This window comes from Strix uralensis, chromosome 4 (genome assembly GCF_047716275.1).
Source record: "Strix uralensis isolate ZFMK-TIS-50842 chromosome 4, bStrUra1, whole genome shotgun sequence".
Classification (NCBI taxonomy): domain Eukaryota; kingdom Metazoa; phylum Chordata; class Aves; order Strigiformes; family Strigidae; genus Strix; species Strix uralensis.
In genome coordinates this window covers 83,026,751-83,053,334 of record NC_133975.1, presented here as the reverse complement: position 1 = coordinate 83,053,334, position 26,584 = coordinate 83,026,751, and the positions used below count along the sequence as shown (strand labels likewise).

Sequence of the window (26,584 nt, the reverse complement as noted above, 5' to 3'; positions counted from 1 at the left end):
AAATTCAGTAAATCTTCCAAAAATTCTGGATGGTAAAAAACTGCCAATGAAGATAATAATAAAATAACAATTTTAGTAACAATAGTAGTTTTCAGGTAAACTGGATGTTCTGAAATTTCCACATCTTTATCAGAAATGCTGTATGATTTGCCTTCCTTTAAAACAAGAGACAGACATGTCTTAGACAAAGCATGCTTCAGTTTCATTTTGATTGTTTCTTCCCCCAAATGTAACATTTCACAGAATTAATCTCTCTTTAGTGTTTTATTTTCAATAATCAAAGAAAAAAGCCGCCATACAGGAATGAACTGTAAAATAGACTGTTATCTAATGCAGTAAAACACAATGCGTGATTTGTGATTTGTGTTTTCTTCAACTGATTTAAATCACAGCTGAATTGCAAATCCCTTCTTGTCAGAGAGAATGTAAAGTCTGGGCAGCTCTAGAGTTCTAGCAAACCTGAACGTTAACCTTGCACATCTTTTCTTTCACTTTTTGAATGCTCATGAACTTAATTTGAGAGTAAGTGTTTCAAGGATCAGTCTGAAACAGTGTTTTTGAACTCAGCTGGGTCATAGGAACTTTCTCAGCACTCTATTCTAATTTGCAGTTTTGCTATAATAAAAGCCCCAAATATATTGCTACTGTCTAGACATTTTATCTGAAACAAGTGTCCTTTGTAGTCTCAGAGGACTTTTCTATTTTATTTCCAGTAAATCAAAGTCTGTGAAGAGCTTTGGTTCTTATTAAGACATACCCTTCACAGTCCAGCGACTGCCAACGGAGGCAAGCCATTGACAGTTCATTTACATATAAGTGATGACTTCCATCAGGTAGTTGGCTCAAAAATACAATGGACATTTAGAGCATATCCAATATTTCTTGTTCTTTGATGAGCATCAAGTGCCAACTTATACATAGAAACCGACTATTGGAAAGTGAAGGCTTCTCTTCACTGACCTTACACTGTCTTTTGCAGATCTGGAGTGACATATTGTCATGCCACTAAACGCAAAATCATTCCTCCAAAGAGGCATGTAGAGCAAGCTGGTATTAATAAACATCAAAACAACTGTAGGTTGGATGGTAAGAGCTGGATGAGCTGTAGAGCTGTATGAAAAAGACACACTCTCCCCTGGTGCTGGAAGGAGTAGGGGGAGAGGGCAGCCTGGATGCCACTCCTAACAGCGGATGCTAACGGATTCACAGCTAGAGCAAATACAGCTGGGCAAGGCAGAGGGAAGAGACCAGCCTGCTGTGAGCTGCAACTGGCTGGGGCAAAACAGAGTTCAGTCCTTGATACGGTTTTGCATGTAGGGGCTATGGTAAGTGGAGGAGCAGAGGAGCCAGTGGTGAACCATACCCAAAGGTCTGGCAGTGATAAGAGATGACGGACGTGCACCCGCTGCCTGGAGGGCATGAGGGAGAGTAAACCACTCCGGTTAATGTTAGTTACTTTACTTAGGGTGTTCGCTATTGGAAGGCATTATTTACAAGGTCAAGAGCACGGCAGAAGAAATTTTAGAAAATAATAGAAATATAATAATAGAAAGTTTTAGTTAATAAAAAATAACAGGAAAAAAAGAAATAGAAAAAAAATAATAATTAAAACACTGAAAAAGACTGAAACAGGCAAAGGGGAATGTGTACCCTCATTCTAGAAGCTGGACAGAGCCAGAGTACGTGTCCCACAACAGCATCTATTCAGATGACTATTTTTTAACATTTGTGTTAAAAAGAATGAAGGGAAGCAGAACATAAGCCTTCCAATTACCCAATTTCCACTGAGAGAAAGTAGGCAGAATCCATGCAGCAGCAACAGCAAACGCTTCAACCCTTCTCCAAATTTTCCTCTGCACCCAATTTACCCTCAAAGCCACAGCATCAGTTGTTCATATGCAACGTGCTTATGCCTTCAAACTAATCAGCAGGAGTGTGGTTAACTGAAAACCTGGTAGGTCATTTTTAATCTCAGAAATGATAATTGATTGGCTTCCTTCTGCCAGATGCTTAGGCACTTTGTTTTGGCAGAAGGGTCATGAACAGCTGGGGATGGACAGTTGGAAACATCTAAAGGGCATCATCTGTACGTGAATAGACACTTCTCCCTAAGCAGCACATCTCTTTTAGGGGCTCCCCGTTGGCTCTCACCTCCGGGTGGGCTGGATGCTGAAGCAGCTGCTGGTGTGCCTGTGCAGCAACGGGGAAGAAAACTCTGTGAAAATTAATGATTTTCTTGCATCAGTTGTCAGCTGTGCTTACAGGACAAAAGAAACAAGCCCTGCCTGCAGTCCTGAATACTTGCCTCCATGTTGCACAACAGATTTATGCCAGTTTCAGGGACAGAGGTACCACTGCACTCATTGAGAAAAATTAGAGGTGCCATTTACTCTTTTAGGCCCCAAATTCTGAAATAGTTGCTGTTTTTTTTCAGAAGGATGTTGTCTCTCCATTTACAGGAAGACTGTCAGAATGAAGATTTGTCCCTTATACAGGTTAAAGAAAAAAGACCTAAAAAAAGAAACCCACTGGCTTATATGTTGCCCTAGGAATGTTACTAGTTGGTACAATTTTATGTTTTTCTTATCAATTGACTATGTCATAGCATTTTGATCTTTGAATCCGTTATGTACATCGCATACTGATTCACCCTGTCATATGCAAATTCATACATATGTTTTAAAAAATGATCTAAAATTATGTAACCTGTTGGATTTTCACATTTATTTTTATGTCCTCATTAAGGAGGTCTTCAACATGAAGGAGTCCTGTGTCCTGCTTGCTCTCAGATGTAATATTCTTACCCTACAAAAGAGTGTCTCTACACTAGAACTTTATTTCTAAAGACTTCACCAGCTATTTTTCATGCAGCGACACCAAAGATACTGATCAGAGAGGTGATTTTCTTTTCCACTCTCTCTGAGAAGAAGTTGCTAATGCAGCTGACACTTGAAAATCAGTGTTCTTTGACTTTTGATGGGAAAGTTCTGCAATAAAAAATAAACATTTATTAATTAGAAGTATATCAGAAGTTTAATACGTAGAAGTTTGACAACAAAGGCCAATAACATTTCAACACCAAAACCCCCAAATTCTACATTCTTGGGAGAAGACTGATAAATGTCTTTTCTCAGTTGACATTATTCAGAAAACCTGGGATGAATTTTCAGACTGTTTCAAGGAGACCAAACTCATATTCTAAATAAACAAATTATTAGCAAGGGTGACTTGACCTGACTCTGTTTACAGAACCATGTTGTATTTGCAAGCAAAGCTCGGTTTAAGTGTCCAAGTAAGATGTGGAATTGCTAAATTATTCCTAGTTCCAGTTACTGGATTCCCCTAAGTCAGTAAGTTTGCAGGTCATGTAGAGCTGTTTTCCGTGTGATCAAAGAGAAATTACCACTGTTTTGGATTACTCACAAATCTTTATAAAACATTTATTTTTTAATTTATAAACCTCACAACACATCCTTAATTGGCCATGCTATAACACAGCTTTTTAGTTTCAGCATTTGCTAACAGAGTAGTTCAGTAACATTTTTTGTTTTTCAGAAAAGGAAAAGTTGAGCCAGATATGTAAAAGCAATCCTTACAAAAAAAAAAAAAAAAAAGAGCAATTTTTAATATTTTATAAAGCAAAATAATAGAAAAGGAAGATATTTACCATGTGGTCCTGCAACCCCAGGAATCTCCCTATTTTATTTTTGCTGATCTGAAGTGAGGCCTTGTTTTGGCATATAGTAGAGGAATGGGAGAGTTTGTTTAAGAGGTTTTTCTCATCCTAACCGAGCCAAGGAAGAAAAATATCACCAGCACATGACAAGAGGACTTATTAGCACCCATCAAGAGGGAAGAACAATGGGACCAAAAATACAGTCCTGTACATCAGCCAGTCATACCTACAGAAGGATATAAGAGTTGACACAGAAGCTCCTAAGTACTAACACTTTAGTTCCCCCCCCCCCCCCCCCCCAAAACCGAACACTTTTTTTGTAATCTTTATGTCCCCTGGAGAAACACTCTTAAACTGCAAGTGAAAGGGGAGTGCTAGGGAGCCAGGTATGACTGCATTAAGCACATAAGGTCATGCTTCACATGCCTTGCCAAAAATAGAAAAACATGTATTTTGACAATTAAGTAGTAAATTCCGGGTAAGAGGAGGGAGAAATACTTCCTTCTATACTGCATTCACAAAGCAGCCCCTTAGCAACTCAGCTTGTTGCACAGAAGTGCCTCACACAGTAAATACTCATTTGAAAATAGGACCAACACCATCCAGAGCTATGTTCTTGGTATGTATTTTGGCTTGCTTTAAAGCAAAATAAAATAACATATATTTAGCTTTAAAATGGCACATATTTGGCACAGTTTTGATGAATAGGAGTTTACCATGTGGATATTACTTTCTTCAGAAAATAGACTATTCAAAAGAAATAACAAGAGCAGGATGGTTTCTAATATGTTCCAAAAGCAGAGAAAACAAACACACACACACAGAGACAAATAAACAAACAAACAAAGGACTTTGTTCCACAAATACTTTCACATGTGAGAAAACAGCACTTTGCTGCCTCCACGCCAGTTGTTATTTTTGCAGGAAGGAGGACCGATTCCCTTCTGACAAGACTAGGATTACTGCCGTCGGAGTAACAGGTAGTTAAATGACTTCCACAGACATAAAACAACTTTTTCTTTTTTCTTTTAAAACTATCTGTCATTAATACAATAGGGGATTCAAATGATGCACACAGACATGTGCATGTGCACCCCGGCTTCATGTACCACAGCACTGAAGAAGGTCAGGTGGACGAGTCCCACAAATCCCTTTATTGCTGATGGTGAACTTGCAGGGTGAGACTGACAGGAGGCTTTGTGTTGCAGACAGGCTTTGTGGGGTAGGGTAGAGACTAGGCAGGAAATGAAGAGCTGTTCAAAGAGTTTTCCTTCCTGCATCACTCTGGTCAACACAGCCAACACCGTTTTGGCCACTGTGTTACTCCTGCAGTGTCTCTATGCTCGACATGTTCCTTATGAATCCTCTTAAAAGATTATTTGCACCTTTAACATTCTGACTGAGCAATGCAGTCCTCAGTGATGGTCTCCAACTGGAAAATACAATTGGAATCGCTGGAGAATAATTATAAAGAGTATAGAAAGAAACAATTGCCAAGAACATTTACATTATGACTTCAAAGTCTAACCAAGCCTCTCCTCCATCAGTAGTGAAAACAAGGAGACAGGAGGAGAATAACAACAGAAGGGATAAGAAAGAGAAGCAGCTGGAAGAAATAAGCAGGAAGCCCCAGAATGGAAACTCTCTTGGCAGGATCTGTGGAAAATAGACCCATATCCATCGAGCTGAACTGTATAAAATAATCCATTACCAAATAAAGATTTAAATTATACACATATTTAAACTTTGCTATTACCTATGCTGCTCAACTAAAGAAAAAAAGAAGGGCTTTTGGTAGTTTAGAGAACAGTCCAAATAAGAAGGGCCAAGTGAAATTGATTTCTTGCTCTGCATGGTGCACTTGGTTTCTTCAGGTTCTGTGCATGGAGACTGCCTCACCAAAACTCTCCTTGTTGAATAGACCACTTGTGGTTTCTCAAAGTCTGATCAGCAATGAGAAGTGTCACAAGTGGGACTGGGAGGAAACAACGCCAGAAGTATTTCATTAAAAAAATCCCAAGAACCAGCATGTTGTTAAACCAACAAAAAACTGACCACACAAAGTATCCTTCACAATTACTCCTCAAGATACTTATAGAACAGATAAACAAAAAGCTGCTCTAAACCAGCTCTCCAAAATAAATCCATGCTACCTAAAAATTAACTTGTAGTGTTCACACATGAAGCTGTACAAGCATACTACACAGCAGAGGCAGACACTTTGCAGCTCATTAATGACATATTGTGATGAGATACTGATACCGAAAACTTTTCCTGTGGGCAAAAAAAAATTACAAAGTCTAAACCAGATCATTTAAATGAATTGGTTTTGACATGTCCATTTCTGCAACCGTTTGATAAACGCCTCAAACACACTTTGTGACTGTGGTAGTGCACTGTTACAGATTGCCTCAGTCATCTGCCTCAGTTTCCTCATCTTGAAAGTTAGGATAATACTGAAACCTTTTGCAACCGTTAATTATCTTTTTTTTTTTTTTTTTTTAAAGCTATAGAAAATTAGGTATCACTTGGTGTTAAAAGTGCAGCAGCAAATGTACGTTTTACACTGGTCAGCATCAGAGGTACAGCAGCCTAACTCACCCTGGACAAAGTTATCCCGAGCTGAATAAAGGCAGAATTGTACAACTTTGTCACACAGCCGGCTGCAAATCTAACTGCAAGTTCTAATCACAGAGGAAAGAGGAAGAACTACAAATGATTCTTAAGGGAAATAATTTTTAGGTAGTATCCCAAAACCAGGTATTCAGGTGTTGCATAGATGGCCACTGAAAACTGCTGAAATTGAAGATGAAATCAAGCATGACCTGGAACACCAGCAGGTAAAGCAAACAGGGTCGGTTTGGATCCTTCCACGAGAAGGAAGCTACAAGCTGAAATCTTGAGTGATATCTCTCTTGAGCTTTCCAGTTAATTCTTGTTAGCATGAATGAATTATGTTTAAGATGCTTTTCAGTTTTAAGATATTATGTGCATTAGAGAAGCATAAGTCACCTTGCCTGTTTAGATGGGTGCTATTGCATCTGTTTACTGCATTAGACACTAAAAGTACAGTTACAGTCATGAAAAAAGACTACGAAGACATGCCATTTTATTTCTGGACCACTGGTGTTCCTGTAACTACTTAGAATCATAAATATTTATTTTTTATAACAAAAATAATTTCTTTGTTTTTTTCTTTTTTACTTCTTTCCCTTTTCACTTCAGCTCTTTCCAGAAGCAATGGAGCTATAAAAACAGCCTCAGTCCTATGCTGGCTCAAGTTAGCAGCAATATTGTAACGTAAGTTTCTGTTGCAAAAAATTCATTAAAAGCAAAGATGACAGCTTGACTTTCAGATCACAGGCAGAGTTACAGGGCTGGCGTGTAAAGAAAAGAAATCATATTCTTATTGGATATGGAATTCTCCAAGATAATAAATGTGAAAACCTGTAATGACATTTTTGGTCAGTCTCTTGAATATAACTAATAATCAGATAGTCTGCTGTTTCACAACCTTGGCTGCAATTTACAGTTAGTTATACATAGGCAGATTTCCCGACTCACCACACTGGCAACACAAATAAAAACTGAGATGTACAAAGGGATGTGAACAATGGGAAAAAGCAAAGCATTCTAGTAGAAATGCAGAGATGGGTGAGAATTAGAAAGCTTAGACCTTTTGTCTACTTTTGTTAGCTAAATTTGGGGTCAAGAAGAGAGGGCTGGCCCTCACCCATGAGGAATGGCATTGTCCCACAGAGGGTCAGCGAAAAGGATGCCAGCCCATGGAGACACAGCCTCACCTTGACTTCAGAGCAGCACCAATGACCAAAAGTTCAGGAGTGTTGTCTGCCTCCAATGAAAAAAGGTTCCTCTACCTTTGGCATGTCTTTTAAAGCTGGCAAATCCAAGGTAACAGCACTTGGAGAAAGGCAACTGGAGAGACCTGAGTCTCTGCAAGCTCCTGAGAGACAAATATGGTAATTTTAGAGGAAGCCTATACTTAATACTACAAACCAATTTCAAATTCACAAAGTGAATACACACAGTGTGATGTATGTGACATAAAGTCATGGGATTCTCTTAAAATATGATTCTACGATCCTCTTAAAATACATGCAGTTGAGTACTAGCTCTCTCACTGGCCAGTTCCTGCATTGGGTCCAGTGATTACTACGTATATAAGATCGCATTATAATCTAACAGTTTGGAAAAAATGGTGTCTCAAATCATTCATTATTATTTATAATCCAGAAGCACAAAAGCTGGAAGAATGTAATTTCAGAATTAGTGGAAGTGACAAATGAAAGCAACAAACAATAAAAGACAAATGATACTGAAATATTAGCTAAGTTACAAACTTGAAAATATTCTATTTTCTTTACATATAATATGAAGCTTCTTCATCATGTCTCCGTTAGCACTTCCCATATCTTAGCTACAGTATATGTATGCTGATATGGGAACGTGTTCTGTGCCTTATGGCTGGTTATATATTTCTCAAAAGTTAATCCACTTTGAAATTTATTAAGCAGTAAAACTAAAATTCTATTAACCTTAATGGGATTTACACGAGGGAATTCACACTTAATATGGATGCAACACTGATGCTTAAAACTGTTGCCAGAAAAAAAAAAAAAAAAAAAAAAGACAGGCTTAGTGTAGCTAAAGCAAAGCCATCACATTTTCTATTTATGTAGTCCTTCACAAGGGTAATCCTCTGTGTATTAAGGAGAGAAGAAAAAGTCACAGACTGGTTAGTATTTAAGTTTCTAAGATGCCAAGCGAGATAACTACATTTGTCAATAAAGGGTGGTCTTATTGGTGTGGGACTAATAAACATTGGTAGAAGGATGGGAAGGCATTATCTTCAGTTTTCTTACAGGTCCTGAAAGTGCTATTGCTCACATTTTCTACTGTATAATGCTGTACAATAACACTGCTGTTGGAATACATTCCCTGTAATATAATATACATGTAATATAATGAATACAAATTCACATTCTCCCTGTACCAGCCATTCCTCACAACCAAACTAAAGTAAAACTCCTCCGTTTTTTCTCAAGAGAATATTCATCTCTATTGTTTCCAGGGTAAAATTAATTGTGGAGTAGCCTCTAAATCATCACGTGGGAGATGATTGACTTCATTTGGAAAGGCTGAGTAATTTCTGAGTATGTGATCCTGAATTGTGTTTTCCAAGAAGAAATTTATCGGAGCAAAGCACCAAAATGTAAAATTGGGAAGGAACAGGAGGTCCTGAGTTTTGTTTAAAGGGGACCACTTAATGGTGGGTACATCAGAGTGAGGTCTGCACATAAAAACATAGGGACCCTGGGGCTTGATGCCTCACCTGTGCCAGGGAGGAATGGAATTTGTAGGAATGACAGCAGGACCTGGAGAGTATTTTGGCTCCTGCAGGTACAACTGTAGGATTCCTTGGACTTCCAGGCTTTGTGGGGTGACACACAAGGGCTGTAACAAGCAGTTAACTCTTCTGAGGATGGCCACAGTTAAGAAGTTGTCTTTGAAGTGGTTTCATGGGTTTCAAAGTGGCATGTCAGACACATTTTGGGCACTCATGTGATACAAAGGTTGAATTATTTGTCCTGGCACTTTGTCCTAGGAATATGTTTCACTCCAAGCAAGCAATGTTACCCAGGTGGTATCTTGCCCTAGCAGCCTTATATACCAGTCCCAATGAAAACATTTGTAATACTGAGGTCTAATCTTCTGCAGAATAAAATCAAACAAAAGTCCTTGGAACAATTATAAAGGAATTATAAAAATTTAAGTAAATTACTAGAACCATCCCGGACTTCACAAGCTTCCTAATTTGGATTCCCTGACATAAAAATAGCAGCCTGAAACAAAACTACTGAAATAATGCTGTAGTACAGATAAATTGGTACTGTTAGAATAAACCACACTGTAAATGCACTCAGATACACTGACATTAACATGCAGCCTGAAATGATGAAAAAGAATCACTTCCTTTCTTACGCTACTTTTCTTTCATTAGGCATTAAATATTCACAAAATAAAGCCTTTCTCATGCTCTTAGCATCTTTGCCCTTCTTTGGCAACGCAACCCTGATACCCTAACATTAACATAAAGTTTTCTAATATGGATTTGCAGCTAGAAGTCTGGTTTGTTATTCCATTCATGTCATTCTGCCCAGAAGTGTTTTGAAGACAACCATTTTAAAGCCAAGAAAGTTGAGCCCCTCTCTGTGCAATATGACCTGCTGTGTCAACATTCTTCATTAGTTAAGATAAACTATACAAAAATCTGAAAATGAAATTAGATGTTGCAGAGATGAATTTAATGGTAACTATCTTCTGAACACAAAGATAATTTGATTTTGGTCTTACAGTAAGCTTTCTCATACATAGAATCAGAGCCAGGTTATGTACAGTAAATCCAAGCCTGGATCTTTTCTCTCCATGTGGGTGGAGGGTTCTTTTGCAAGGGCATTTGCATTTGAAGATTTGGGGCTTCTGTATTTTGGGCTGCGTTCTCCTTTTCATCACATAATTGTAGTAACAGAAGCATGATAGGAGGTGATTCATCTGTACATATGTCTGCCAGGAATCTTGAAATGGTGATTGATTTTGGTCATAACAACTGGTCTTCCTAGAAACAAGAACAGGAAGAACAGGAAGAAAGCCCGGACCCAATCTTTTAATAAAATGTCTGAGACTGGACAGTCAGATACCGTGATCTTCATTTGAAAAACCACTCGATACAGCATGAAATAGAAGAGATTTTTTCGTAAGCCCACTGAACTTAACGGAACCTTTCCATTAACAGCAAGTAGTTCCCCATGGTGGCTGTGCTCTCCAACCAGGGGTAAGAAATGGTGTCCACATACCTATCTGGTCTGGAAAAGCAGATTAGCCATCCCACAGAGCTTTCTCTTGAACCCTGTAACATGCAGGGTGAGAAAACTGAATACCTCTGAATATTTATGCCATAGTCCCTTGTGGTGCACTGAACTTCACACTAAGATCATTGAAACAAATACTGCATTGCTCATCTTATATTTCCATTTTTTGTAGTGATATTGAGGGATATTTTACATTCAAATGCTATCTGTCTTGAATTAATGAGGATAAGAATCATGCAGTACATTGCTACATATTTTCAGTAGCCCTTATGTTGTTTTCACCCTGTGAATGTTCTTGAGGGGAAATATACCACAAGAAAAGACATATATGAAAGGAAAAAGGTAGTTATACTGAGTTCTCTCTCCCTTCCTACTCATATATCTGTCTTTATTCTTTCTGCAAAATATCCACATGGCTGATGGGCCACATGAGAAAGGATAGAGAGAAATATTGAGCAAGAAAAAAATAAATTGAAAAGTTTTATTTCCCTTAAAAAACTGTGCAGCAAATGGAGAACAGGCACCGTAATTCTTTCCTAATATTCTAAATTCTTTACCATCTCCAATCATATTCAGTGAGGATACAGTCACTGCATCTGTACTTCCTTGCTAATTTATCATGCTACACCATGCTCCAGTAACCAGCTTCCCAAACGTCCAGATCAGTCATCAGTCTGGATCAACACATATCCAGTCATAATTTCATGCCGCTAAAACCCACATACCAGGAAATGGAGGTGCGAACAGGTTTGTGCACATGGATGCAGGAATTCAGAAGACCAGTAATCTGGACAAGCACAGGCAGGACATCCGTAGGCTGTCTGTTCAAGACCAGTTTATTTTCTGCTTTATTTCCTGATGTGTTTATAGATATATATATCTATATATCTAAAAATATTTGTATTTATATATGTGCGTGTGTGTGTAACACACACTTACACACATATATATAAGTATATATATGATCTTTTCTTCTCAAGTTTGTATCTATATTACTATCAAGTATACAATTAAATTATTATAAGCTTCACTGTATTATTTAAAATACTACTTACAAGTTTCTATACTTTTCACTGCATCCCTTTTTAAATAAATTCATGAAATTATTTTTACATAGCATTGAAATTAATTATAGTTGAATATTCAGCCTTAATGGAATTAATATTTAACAGATTTCTGCAATCTGTCCAAGACTGTTTGCTAAAGAACGATATTATTTCTACTGTTGCATTTGAAACAAAAATTTCTTGAACTCTCAGAAAGTGAGAAAATTGGGATTTCACAACAGAATATTAGAACATGTCCTCATACAACGCTCCTGAAACATTCAAACATAGCCACACATCTGGGAAGCTGTTGCTATAAAATCTCTCTTATGCAAGTAATCCTTACTCAGCCTTTAGTCAAATTCCAACCATTCAACAAAGCTTGTAATTTCCTGAAAAGTCAACATTTTCTTTCAGAGAAAGTGTCCGGGGAGTCAGGTGACAAAATAGAAATGCTGAAATAAAAATGCTAAATCAAGAATTTAAGAGATAATGCAAACTACTCAATTAAATCCCTTTGCATTTTCTTCCATCTTGCCGAGACACATTTTTCAATAATTTTTATATCTGGGAGCAAAAACCTCACCATGTACCGTAAGCCAGTTAGGAACAAACACATATTATGTCCTATAAGGATTTACTATTTTATCAATGGGAAAACAACACCTAAGTCTTCTGTCAGAATCAACTGACCTATATGAATAATTATAGATAAAAATATTTTATGCTTTTGGGGCTTCTAGATTTTTTTGTTCTCTGTACCTTCAGCTTCATAGATACAAAAATTTATTTAGAATAATTCTGCTCTGAGAAGCTATGAAGATTAAACACTATGGTCTGTACATTCATGACATCAGACACCGTCAAAAAATGGGAAACTTCTGTGCAAACTGCAGAGACTTGTGGCAATTACTTCTAATTTTCTTGATCTTTCCAGAACAAGCAAAGAAATAGCAGCACATTACAAAGCCACCTTTTTTTTTTTTTTTTTTTAGGGCTATTATCACTAGTTAATGGAAAGTTGTCTTCAGAATTACTATGAAGGTTATAAGCCATGCATGGATGTAATGCAACCAACTAAAAATATATTAGACTGGGTTTCCTTGTTAAATCAAAATAACTCTTTCCTCCTGATACACTCTGTTTATTTGAGCTGACCTCAAATACTGTTCCATTTATGGTCTGTATTTAGCCCTATAAATACAGTAGTTAAAATAATTTCTATAACAAAATCTGTAGAGCAATTTCGGATCCCTCCCTATTAACTGGAAAAACAGAAGGTAATGTTATTTGAGGAAAGGGGACAATCACTGGAAAGGCAAATTGGCCAGTTACTCAGATGCCCACTTCCATTAGTGAGTGCATTCTTCCCCTCTGCCATGCCCCAATATTTGCTGTATCCTGGGCACGTTCTCCAACCCTCAAAAAGTAGACTGAAGGTAGAAACTGAGTTTTTCCACTTATCATTATTGAGGAAGCCTCTTGAAACTTTTACTTCATTCTTGACAAAGGTGGAGCAAGGAGCCCACTTCTTTCAGGACCATCACAATATTTTGGAGCCTTTCTTTTTCAATTTTCTTGTCAGCTCACAGAATCACAGAACGGTTGAGGTTGGAAAGGACCTTTGCAGGTCATCTTGTCCAGCCCCCTTGTTCAAGCAGGACCACCTACAGAAGTCTGCCCAGGACCATGTCCAGACAACTTTTGAGTATCTCCAAGGATGAAGACTCCACAACCTCTCGGAGAAGCCTGGCTAGCGCTCAGTCACACTCAGAGTAAAGAAGTGTTTCATGGTGTTCAAACAGAACCTGCTGTGTTTGTTTGTGCCTGTTGTCTCTTATTCTATTACCTTCCCAGGAATCAAGGTAAGGCTGGCCAGCCTGTAGTTCCCTGGGTCCTCCTTCTTGCCTTTTTTGAAAACATGAAGGACATTTGCTTTCCTCCAGTCCTCAGGAATCTCTTCCAATTGCCATGATCATTCAAAGATGATTAAGAGTGGTCTTGCAATGACATCAGCACTTGTGGGTGCATCCCATCAGGGTCCACGGTTCATGATGTATACCCAGTTTGCTTAAGTGTTCCCATACCTGATCCTCTTCCACCAAGGGTATGCCTTCCTTGCTCCAGGCTTTCCCATTGACCACCAGGGCTTTGCATGTCTGAAGGCTGTTCTTGGTAGTAAAGTCTGAGGTAAAGATGACATTCAGTACCTCAGACTTTTCCATGTCCTGTGTCACCAGATCTGCCCTATTCAGCAGTGAGCCCAGCTTTTCCCTAGTCTTCCTTTTGCTACTTCTGTAGTTGTAGAAGCCTTCATGTTGCCTTTGACATTCCTCACCAGCTCCAGCTCCAGGTGGCTTTTGACTTTCCTCACTGTATCCCTGGCTACTCAGACAGTGTCTTTATATTCCTGCCAGATTACATCTCCCTGCTTCCACCTTCTCTACTTCTTTTTTGTGTTTGAGTTTGGCCAGGAGCTCTTTGTTCATCCATGCAGTCCCCCTGGCATTTTTTCTTGACTCTCTGCTCTTTAGGATGGACTGGTTTTGAGCTTGGAGGAGGTGTTTCTTGAATATCAACCAGCTTTCTTGGACTCCTCTTTCCTCTAACGCCCTATCCCACAGAAATTTTTTAGGCAGTTCCCTGAGGGGACTGAAGTTTTCTCTTCTGAAGTCCAGAGTTGTGATCTTGGTTTTTAGCCCTGTTCCCTCTTCTCCAGTTTCTAAACTCCACCATTTCTTAGTCACTTTGACTGTCGCATCCCCAGCAAGCACTTCCTTGTATGCAAGTATGAGGCCCAGCAGACCACCTCCCCTTATCGGTTCCTCTATCACTTCTGTCAAAAAGTTGTCATCAATGGTCTCCTAGAATCTCCTTTTGCCCTGCTGTGTTGTGTCTCTCCAGCAGATATTGGAGTGATTAAAATCTCCCATGAGGACCAGGGTCTGTGAATTCAAGGCTACTTGAGGCTTTCTGTGGAAGGCCTCATCTACCTGGTCTACCTGATGAGGCAGCCTATAGCAGACTCCCAGTATAATGTCTCCCATCCCCGTAAGCTCACAGTTGCCTTGTCACCCACCTCCAGGCTGAGCACCATGCACTCCAGCTACTTTCTCACATAGAGAGCAACTCCTCCCTCTCACCTTCCCCATAATGGTGCCTTGCAGGCACTTCCTTGCTTACCTGAAAACGCTTCAGATGACTCTGCTTAAGCCCTGTTCTGTTGATTATGTGTTCCGTTTGTTCACATCACGCCATGCCCTTGCAGAAGACTCAAGCAGCACAGTACAGCCTTGTCTTTTAGCTGCTGTAGTCCTTTTTTCAGATAGGCCCTGAGTAAAAAGCCCTGCAGCCTCTGGTGAGGACACAGCCAAGCTACTTCCAAGCCTCACCGAAAAGATCTGCCTTGCTACCACATTTCAGAGCTCTACCCTGTTCACAGTAGTCACTGAGTCTTTGCAATAAAAACTCCTAATGCCCATATGTGGCAAGCATTTGCTGTTTACATAGCCATTAGCCAATCTTTCCAGAAGATTTCTTTCTTGCATGCCATTTTCTTACTCGGGTTACAAGTGCAAAAAACAGAGGCCTGTAGTAATATGTTTTAACAGGCAAAAACTCAAACATGAAGTCACAGCCACAATTTTTTTCAGATGTGCTTTTCAGCGTAGTCTTAGGGCAACAGAAAAAGCAATATTTTCTTTCTGCTTTCATGGTAAGATTTAGTTTAAAAGATCTTTTCTTCAGGCTGATATGTACATTGAAAGCAAGATTTAATCAAGAATTACACTGCTTAATACTGCTTTGCAGAGCTTTGATTGATTGATTCAGCCTTCCTTTAGTTATATGACAAATGAATGGAATAAAGCATGAATAGTCTCCCTATCTGGTCTCTCCATGCTCTGTGGTGTTCATGCCAGCCTTAGCAAAACTGCTTTTTAAGATCAGTCTAAAAAAAAAAAAGGTCAGAGCCTATCACAAACCACTATATCAAAGAAATATGCAAATCTTTCCTTGTTCCATACTCTCCTTAGCCTCCCACTACAATTATAAAATTACAGGGTATTAATAGAAACTAAATAAAGCACTTTGAAAAGACGAATTCCAAAGATGCAAAATTCAAATGCAAAATAGAGAGGATGCAATTAGATTCTTAAATAATTCTTATCACATTTCATGCTAATATTAGCACTTCCAAAAAACAATAGAAAACTGCAGTATTCCCAGAGACACTCCATTGAAAAAGCATAGTGAGGCACAGAATTCTTGGTGAATTCTTATATTTTGATGTTATGCACAAATAACATTTATCTCCAGTTACAATAGCAAAAATGATTTTGCACTCCAAAAAGAATTCGTAATGTTTATATGGTGACATCGAGAAAAAATCGTAGTGTTTTTTTCTGAACCAATGCAATAGCAAAATGAGGCTTTTCTGCTTAGATTTTTCAGAGCACAAATTAGCACAAACTTTTACTTAATTGGGCTCTTCAAGTAAGTATGCAGCAATGAGCATTAGTCTCTCCTCATTGCTTTTTAAAACCTTTATGTCTATCCAGGTCCCATAGCCTTACAGATTTTAATGGCCTTAATGAAGAAAAAGAGCACTGTTATTCAATTTGACTCAAGCAGATCTCCATTCAGAATTACAATGTCGCCATTCACAATGCTATTGTTAGGGTTGTGTCATCCTTTATATTTTAAATCTTGTTTTTCAGGAGTTTTTAACTTGCCAGTAATTTTTCTTCCTTGAATCTCAGGCTTAGGAAATAAAGTTGGTCAGTCGGTCTGTCTGTCTATTATCTAGACACATAATCTACATTCCTGCAGTACACATTGACGACTGACAGAATCATCCGTTTGGTGAGTTCTTTGGAATATCACTTTGCACAGCTCAAAATCACTGTTGTTCTAAAAAGTGGGGTTTTGCAAATGATTTACCCACCATACAGTCAAGTTAATTTGGATTTCCTGATGGCAAAAAGAATCTAATTGAGTATTTGCAGGACTGAGGCTTAAATATTTGCTTCTTATGGCTTGTGTTTTTTTGCATGTACTACATCTCCAAGATCTTTTTCACCCAGAATGGGTATATAACTAGGTATCACAAACTGAGTGGACAGTTTTTGTTTTGATTTAATATCCTAGAATAAGCAATTTTACCACATTCAAGAGCACATTCTGTATTGGAGATGATTACATACCAGAGCAAGTTCATTAAAATCAAGTTTACCTTTTGTACAACTGCAAATGTACAAAGGGCTAAATCCTCAAAATTCAGATTGCCAGGTTACATCAAGGAAGGCAGAAGGAACACAGGTCCCATCTGTTTTGCTAAGTGAAGAGTGAAAGCAATTACATTTCAGGAGGAAATGTAGGATCTGTGGATCCCTAAACTGTGCAAGCACCATTTCTCATAGATCATCTTGGCCATTCCACAATTCCTTTTGAGGATGCTCTTGCGGGCAGCCCCAGAAGACTGAGGCTTTGGTACACCATGTGCACCAGGTCTGAGCACCTTCTCCATAGACATAAATATTCCATCTTCCTCTTTTCATATTAGAACTGATTTGGCGTCAGAGACAGGGGATCTTCTGTGATTGTGAATGGCTGATTACCGTCCTTGAAGAACGTCAGCACATCTACAATACAGCTCAGCTCTCACACCTTCTACATCCTGTGTTCCCACAGGATTTTCTTTATCTAACCCAAACAGCCCATCTGCCTTGCATGTGGTTGGAATGTGAAGAACTTTCCTGTTTCATAAATCTGATCACTACACTGTTGGTCCTACATATTAATGGTTCTAGAACAGCTGCCTCAGATTTAAATCTTTGCTTCCATGTGCAAAGTATTGGTAACCCTAAAATGGATTTTCTACTTTCTAAGTGGGCTGTGATCCAAACCACAGGAATTGGCCGTAACCTGGAGTTAGATGCCATCTCAGCGTGATATGAAATATTCACTCCGGGGTACACAGTTTGCAATAACTTACACCAAGAACTAGCTGGAGTAGGAATGAAGTTGGGTATTAGCTGAACATCCTCAGCAATGCGACTCTCAGAGAACAAATTGTTATATCTAAAAGAAAATACTGCTTTCTAAATGCTGGACCAACTGCTGGGAAAAATTGGAAGGTGAGAGGAACAGATGGTTCTCTCTCAGACCAGCGAAGACTGAAGGGAGACAGTAGGATTGAGAGCAAGTGAAAAAAAATAATATCTGAATTCCCCTTTCTTTGTCTTCATTTCCTCCCCCTCTTCTCTCCAAATAATGCACACTTGGAATAACCAGTATGACTGCAGAAGCCACCGAAAGAGTACTAGAACCTGGAGAAAAAGTTTTCAGCCCATGAGAACTGCACTCACAGAGCCACACTTGATCCACTCGAAACTCTCAGCAAGTGAGAAGTCTTCTTCTGGAAGATAAGAATTATTGGTTTAGGCTTAGATCCTTGCTGGAGGATCTGGAGCTGCTAGATCTGGAGCTGACATCAGAGGTCGGATTAGATATAGATTTCTGTATTCTCCTTCATTTAAGAGGTAGCTACAATGGAGATTTAAATAATCTCTTCTACCCTGAAAATTATTTTTAATATCAGATAACAAATATATCAGCTGGTTTTCAAAATATTGTTTCTATATACATAGCTGTATCAATTACATAAATTTATGAAGATGGCTGACTTGATTTTCTAATCAGAAAGTTTTTTAAACATGATTTCTTGCTCTAAAAGTTGATCACTTTAAGATCACCATTGCAGAAGAGAAAATTTCCCATTTAATAGCTGGCAGTATAGTCAGAATATGCTTTGAGCTGACTAGATGTATTATCACCTGTCAGCTATTTAGAGCTCCTATTAAGTTAGAAGATAGACCCGCACTGAGTTGGGGACAACTACATCTGCTTCCAGACATCAAACTGACGTTTCCTGGAAAGAAAACGCCCCACCTGTTCACTATAGCCTTTGGAGCTGCCAACAGGGCAAGCAGACATTATTTTCAGGATAACCAACTGAAAACAGATTAGCAAATATTAAAACTTTGCCACTACATTATTCACTCCAGTACGTTACTCAGGACTGGGAGCATTTGTATTAAATATGGCACCTGCTGGAGACTATTCAAGAGAACAAATCAGATACAGGAATAAGGCCAGTAACAATGACTCTGGGGGGAAAAAATGCCCTGAAATAAATGGATTCCTATTTTCCTAATACTTTGAGGAATCTTCTCATTGATGCTTAACACTTTCTTATAACATGGCCAATATTTTATTGATCTATGAGTCTATTAATCCCAGAGCCTCTTTTTATGGGATGTAGAAATGAAAATAACTGTGGGTATGCAGGTTCTTATGTCTCTGTGGATAATTTGTCATACTCACCAGCCAGTATTGAGATGTCCTCAGGAACTCAAACAATCAGATCACTAAAATCATTGGTCCAAATTTCTTAATTTGAATTATATCTTCTGAAATGTCTTTCCTGCTAATAAAGGAAGGAGTTTGCTAAGCAACAGATTCAGCATTTCTTCTTGTGACTGAGACCCTGAGATCAGTTATAAATACTAGACAGTGGAATGCCTGGGCCTAGAAGATATTCAGCAATCTGATTCTTGTTGTATTCAAAATTTCCATTGGCATCAAGTGAAATAGATGTAAGCAATATTTTGCCTATAGTACCCAAAGCAAATGCAAGCAAACATTTTAGTAGGATTACAAAGCATGTAGTTTATATTGATTTCAAAGACAGACAATTGATTCACTAAATATTTTGCATATTTTAAAACAATTTAGTTTTTAAACATTACAGAAAAACAACATAAACATATTTGTGAAAACTAGCACACTAGCCCATTAGACTACTAACACTTTTTGCTAGCACACTAGCAAAAAGAATGTAAGTAGGTGTGTGGCAATAAACAGTAAATATGTTTCAAGAGCCTAGAAAGTAGGATTTAAAGAATTTCTGGTTTTGTAAACTATAACTCACTTTTAGTGTTTTAGAAATCAATCTTGTCAATGGATTTCACATTCTAAGGACTGCAAGCACGAATCACAGATTTGACAGTACCAAATTTCTTGACTGTATACTTGAAGCTACATTTGTAGTGCTTTTTCAAACAAAAAGACTCTCTAGTACAATTAACTTTCCCCCCAAACACCCCCTCACACTAACCTTGTTTTTCTTAAACTTACCAGGAAGATACTAAGTTATCTGCAGATATGCATCTGGGAAGGGCAGGTGGTAATTGCGATGCTAAAAAAACAATTGCTGTTTTGAAACCCTGTCTTGCTTACAGCTTCACCATTCTGAGTATCATGTTCTTTAACTGTAATACTGCAATTTTGGTTTCTAAGGGATCTGATTTCAGGGTTACACTTGCATCATTCCCAACACAATTTTGAAATACAGCTCTTCTTGCTGTGGAATTCCAAAGCTTTTAAGTTATTAAAATTATATGTCTTTATATATTTGCTATAGATATAATACAGTGCAGCAATTTCTTTGAGGCAGTTATGGTTCTCTGAAGTCAAGGCTTTGTTGCAATCGCTAAAGTCAAACCTGAGTGACTTTTAGAATTTGTTCAGAATTTTTTTCTACTATCTACCCTGAACTGAGAAAATTGTTAGCAAATCAGTTGATTTACTGATTTCATATCTATGCCAGTAGCCACAAAAGCTGAAAGTTAAATTTTCCTTTTGCATGTAATGTTTTAATATAGGGACCAAAGGATAACATGGTGTTCCTACTCTACCAGTCCTTCATAAAGAACTGCATGCATTACTATTCTATATGAGTTATGAAATTCTTATTCAAGGGAGCTTTCAAATGGTAGGCAAGAACTATAACAAAACCCACATATTTTGCTGGTATTTCTAATGAGTGGACTAGTAGTATAGTTAATAAATAGGACAATTTCATTGTCTTTCCTGTTCAGGAGATTAATTTGATTCTATATTCTTGTAACTAAAAGCATAATTTTTTAGATCAACTTTTCAGCATTGTCCTGGTTTAGCCAGGATAGGGTTAAGTTTCCTCAGCAGTAGGGGGGAAGCTCTAGCCGGGTTATTCATATATCATGCTGATGTCACATCCTGGTGCGAGTGCGGGAAGAATCGATGATTGAGTGGGTTGGCGCAGCCGGTTCTCTCACTGCTGTATCGGTATATACTTTGCTCTGTTCATTGTTATCACTGTTATTCTTATTGTTATTGTTTGTTGTGTTGCTGTTGCTCTGTTGTATTAAACCTTTCCTTATCTCAGCCCCGGGACTTTGTATTTCACTCCCTTTGTGGGGGAGGGGCAGCGGCCGCGTGGTCTCAGACCCCGGCAGGGGCTAAACCACCACAGCATTCTGGTTAATTTGCACTCATTTTTTTTATAGCACAGATTTCTGCATGCAACTATTGGGACAAAAATTACCTCCAGAGTATTTGCAGAGTAGGACAAATATTTCTTGTTCTGCCATGAATTCATCAACAATTTGTCTCAGAACTTTAAATTCCTAATTTAAAGGCAGAATTCCAGTTAGATTCATACTGGAATTCTTTATGATCTCTTTGTAAGATCCTTGCACACCTTTAAGATGCTTTGATTTTATAAACTCTCTAACAAAGGCTAACTTGACCCTGGTTTTCAATTAGGATTCATGTTCTCGGCCCACTCAGCTGATAAGTAACACCATTTAATCATGTAATTCCAAACAAAATAAAATTTAAAAATCTCTTTATGACATTATTTGGTTACCATTCCCTAGAAAAGACTATGTCTTGCTTCATGATAAGCAGCAAATGACAATCCAATAATAAACATCAGTTAAGAAAAGAACATACAAATATTTTTGGCTGTTATCTTTGATATTTTTAAAACTTCTCTTGGTTCACAATGAAATAATTATACTTCAGTTCAGTGGAACTTTAAAAAAGTGACAGCTTGATTAAAAATTTTCTCTTTTCTTTTGAATGGTTTGAAATTTGTATTTCAAATACATTGAAGGAAATTTTTAAACAAAAAAGTATCATTGAAAAACACTGACATCTTTCACTCAGAGGATGCTGAAAAAAGGATGCCAACTACGTCAGTCAAAAATAAAAATATTTTAAAAATCAGTAGCTGCACTTTCCTTAAACAATTTGATGTGATAAAATAAATAATAATAATGTATGTATAACGTTCCTATGTTATATATTTATACATAAATGCATGTGTGTATGTACATATATATACTGTTCTCTATTTCTCATTATTAAAATGTTTTGGAAAGTTTGTTCTTAGCAGACGCATTATGTTATATTTCTTTTCAAAAGCTGAAAAAGGAATGCTACACTAATACTAGTCCTCACAGGTTGCAATGACTTATGCTTTACATTTAAGAAATATCAGTTTAGTTTAGTAGATGTAGAACAGTTTAGAAATTATCCCAAATCTGCATTTCTAGGATCCTAGATAATTCTAGAACACTTCAAAATGGTTCAGGCTTGACACTGTGTATACACACCCAGAATAATTTTTGTACTTAGTGGCATTTTTCCATAATTCTACCTTAGGCATGTCTCTGCATCTTTTGAGCTAACTTTCAGATGAACAGGCTTGAGTAATGCAAAGCCTATTTGAAAGTCAATATGAAGGCTTCATGCTCCATTACTTACATTTCAGTGGGCTCAGTTAATCAAATCAGGAAACAGAAATAGAACTGTGAGATTTAATTGACTAGTCACAAACATGCATACAGGTCACATTTCAAACTCTGACTTTGCAATGTGATGGATGAAATTTTAGAAAACCTCAGCCACTCCAAGAACCTCTTAAACACAAAATTAGACAAGGGTTGACTTTTCCCCGATTATTGGATATATTTCATTGCTAAATTATTACCAACACAAGTGCCACATACACAGAATCATATGAAAATAGGACTAGAAGGGATGTGACATCTCCCTTTTGCCTTCTTCTAAAGAATTTTCAAACACTATTTTTCACCTTTTACGAAATAAAATTCTTCTTTTCTGAGCAGTCAAGCTGTAACTTCCAATATTTTAAAAGGACTTTTAGTCTGAATTTTCCTTCATATTCCTTTGATATCCAACACAGCTCAGGAAGCTAAGGTGTGCTCTAATGTTAAATGCCCCATAGTAAAAGAGCCACAATTATCACCTTAAGGGCAGCACTAAGATGCCACTGCACTATCTACAACATCTACAAACACTCGTGTTGATGTGCAGCTTTTCTGCCCTGCTGCATATCCTGTAAACATTTAGAAAATAAAGGCCTTGCAGTAGAGAGCTTGAGCTTTCATTTGTAAGTCCAAATGTTGCATTCCAATTTGCTTTTTAGAGACAACTTCACAATCCCCCAAACTATAGCAAGCCATACTGCCAGACTAAGACAGAGGAAGAAGAAGTTTTGCAAAAATGTAAAGGAAAAAAATATAAACATACAGTAGATAATGCAAGTCTAGCCCACTGGGCATACATTGTTGGTCACAGCATGGATCTGACACTGTGGGGTATACTTACAGCATGGGGTATGGAGAACTACACACACAAACAATCGTGAGAACAGTGTATTTTTTCTTATGTGAAATGCATTGAAAATTGACCCTGTTGGGATGTAAAATGGGGAATTGGATTGTTGTGGAAATTCTCCTGGTTTGAGTGCTTTTTAAGTGTTGAATTTTCTTTTTAAGTGATCAAAAGTGTCTTTGAGTCACAACAGTCAAAGATGGCAAAGACCACATATTGCTCTAATTCTGGTCTTCACGACATCTTGCAGAGATTAATGCTTGAAAGATATTATTAGAACTTTCTATTCCTTTATCCCAAACTGACACCATATGAAAAGCTTGCCATCATAGCTCTTCAATATCTTCTCTTTTTATTTTTGAAGCTATACCATGTAAATTAAACTGGGAAAATCATATAAAAGCTAAAAGAAAGAGCTAATATGCACTACATGCAGACATTTAAACACCTGCCATATCCTCTCTTGCTCAGGTAGTGGAATAACCACTCTACCCCTTGAAGTATGAGTGCTTCAGCCTTCTGTTTCACATTGCTTCCTCTCTGCTTCTTTCTTTCCCCATGGAATTGCTGAGTCTATGTTTACAAAAATTCTTCTCACATACACGATAATGCTGAAAAGTACTACAATTCTAGTCGGTAGGATGCGGTACTTTCAGGGCCCTCTTGCCACAGTTAAGTCTAGCAGCAAAAGGAAAGGTTGATGGAATTGTGTCTGTTCTGGATATTGCCAGGAAATCATCCTGGCAGAGATTCTTTACACCCATGAGATAGCAATGAGTAAACAGACTGCTGTGGGCATACAGGAGCGTGTTGTAAGGGACTGATCTACATCACCACTGAACATTTCCATTGACTTCTAGAGGCTCTGGTAGTAAACAGTGGGATTGTAAATTAGTTTCTCAAGGAAAGGCTTCTCTTCAAAAACCTTTTGCAACCTTACTTCTCCATTTGAATTAACCACAATAAGCCCATTGCTGTACTATCAATATTGATAATTTCAAGGTGTATATGTATGTTTCCAGCAAGCACAATAACATTTCTGTTGTATTGCTTCTTTGTAGCAGCAAAACATTGAAGAAAAGTCTTATTTTACAACAAAAAAACCCAAAATACCATGTCCTGGTTCCATAGGGGAGCAAGACTTTTTTAACAGATATAGTAAAACATTGTGTCCTTCCTTTAACTATCAGAAGGATATATTGTACCACAAGCCTAATAGAGAAAGGCTGACTCTATGTCATCATTGATAGTGTTATACAGCTTAGTATTTATTTCAAACTGCTCACACAGCAAAATAAAAGTATTGATCAATCGTCCATGCCATTATTTAAATAAGGAAACCATGCCTTCTTTCACCTAAAAGCACTTCAGGAAAGTGTATTTGAAATACTGTCCCATTTTCAAATATCAAAACTGGGATATATGGAAAGTTGAAATGCTTGCGAAACTTACCACAGTGACAACATTCAGTGTGAATTGAACCTTGATGTCCTGGCTCTTTAATCAGTAAAGCAATCTGAATATAAGAGCTGGCAAATAAATCAAGGAGGAATATGCATTTTCATATAGTCATTTTTCCAAGGGGAAATGAATATTATCTTCCATTTTCCAGTTAAAAAAATACAGGGAAAATTACTCATCCTTAAAAGAGATGTTAGCACACTACTTACTGGTAATGTAAGAGCAATAATAGTTGATATAAGTGCAGAAATGTTATGAAAACATGCCTTGTATACCAATGATATGAAAAAAAAATTGTTTTTCAAAAAGTTTAAAAGCTTAATTCCTGCTTATTTAAGCACATGTAAAATTTTTATACTTAGATTAGAAATTAATGGCACACTGCACCAGAATCCATAATTTACATATACGGTGTAAATATATGCCTATGGGAACTTCCACTTTTGAATTAAATATGATCACAGTTGAAGGATTGTTTATCTTGGCTTAGGTCTTTACCAAATAGTAAAAGCCTTGCCTACAGATGAGTTGGTAAGTGGGTGTTCACTGCTTCACAGTTACCCACTGAAAGCTCAATGCATCTCAGAAGCCACAGAAACAGACACAGTAAGCAAAAAAGGGGTGTATGAATCCTGTAGTGTTTATGAGTATTACTGATGGAACACACAATAAATTTCCAGGGCTATCCAGAGCTAAAATGCTTATTGGAAGAGGACTCTGAGCTACAGAAAGTCCTCCTTCAATAGACTAATCTCTTTTCAAGGCAACTGCTGCATCTCTCTTGTCAACCAGTTTAATAACTGCTGTAACTCAAGAAGATGCAATACTCTGGTCACTGAGCAAAAAAGCTCGAAAGCCCTCCAGAGGTAGATCTTACCATATACATCATAATCTCATTTGAAGATCTATTTTTGTCTCCTCCACTATTCTTGTCTATGATATAATCAAAATCTGACAGACCAATATGCTATCAAATATCTGAATAAGCACTTTAAATCAAAAGTCATTATCTAGAATATTGACTAGCATGAGGAGAGCATTTAAATACTTCAAGTCTTGGCAGACTTCAATAATCTCACAAAAATGGCACCTGTGTACAAGTGTTGTATACCAGCCTTGCTGCATTAAAATCAATGAATTTAGGACTATTTGCAGCAGACAGGGACCTGGCCCAAAGACAGTATAATTCAGCATATCATAGTATGAGTTCAAGCACAGTTAAAGACAGTGCTAATGGCACATCAAAAACAGAAAAAAGCTTTTGTATGCCTTAAAAATACCCTTTATGTCTGCAGGTAAGAAAATATCCTTTTACATTTCATTTTCAATCAGACGCTTACAGCTGTTAGAGTAATGAATTATTACTTATGAAATACAGTAGTGAAAAATTAGTTTAAAAACAGATCCTGCAACTTAAAGTTCAAGTGAGATAGAAAGATATTTTTTTGAATAATAATTTCTTCAGCACAGCAGCTGTCATGAAGACACTTGTGAAAAGTGACAGGAGAAGGAGACTGTCTTGTTAACACATCGAGGATGAGCACAACTGTCTTAATTTCAATCCAGTGCTCTTTTCATCTGAATGCAGCACAAGAACACTGAATGTTATCTGGACAAGGGATGGCTCCCACTCTCCTCTGCTACTTATTCCTTCTTTCCACAGTCTTCTGATTTATATACACATTTGAAAAATAATCTATATTTGCAGAGGTAGACATTTGTCTTTCCTTGTCCTTAAATTCCACGTTTCTGCGCAACCTAGAGAGTGCTGTCTTGGGGCCAACATCCTAGAATTAGTTTTAGAGTCTAAATGAACTGCAGGAAATTCCCATGGAGGTGTGGGAGTAGCTGACAAAATTTTGGCCTTGAGTTTCTAGCATACAGCTTGGCTGCTATTACCTGGCAAAGTAAGGGGAAAGGGTATAAGAAGTGCAAATCATTTCCCATACAGACTTTAGTCTGATGTTTCCTCTGACTCCAAGCTT

The 26,584-nt window shown here is 37.7% G+C and overlaps 1 protein-coding gene across 1 annotated transcript in view; it reads right to left on the bottom strand.

Annotated features, from left to right (window-relative positions):
* Positions 1 to 2,889: 2,889 nt before the first annotated feature.
* The window catches only part of IQCM (IQ motif containing M), a 113,219-nt gene continuing 89,524 nt past the window's right edge, over positions 2,890 to 26,584 (bottom strand). Inside the window, 1 exon segment of the mRNA XM_074864956.1 lies at positions 2,890 to 2,987. Coding sequence (XP_074721057.1) covers positions 2,890 to 2,987 — 98 coding nt within the window.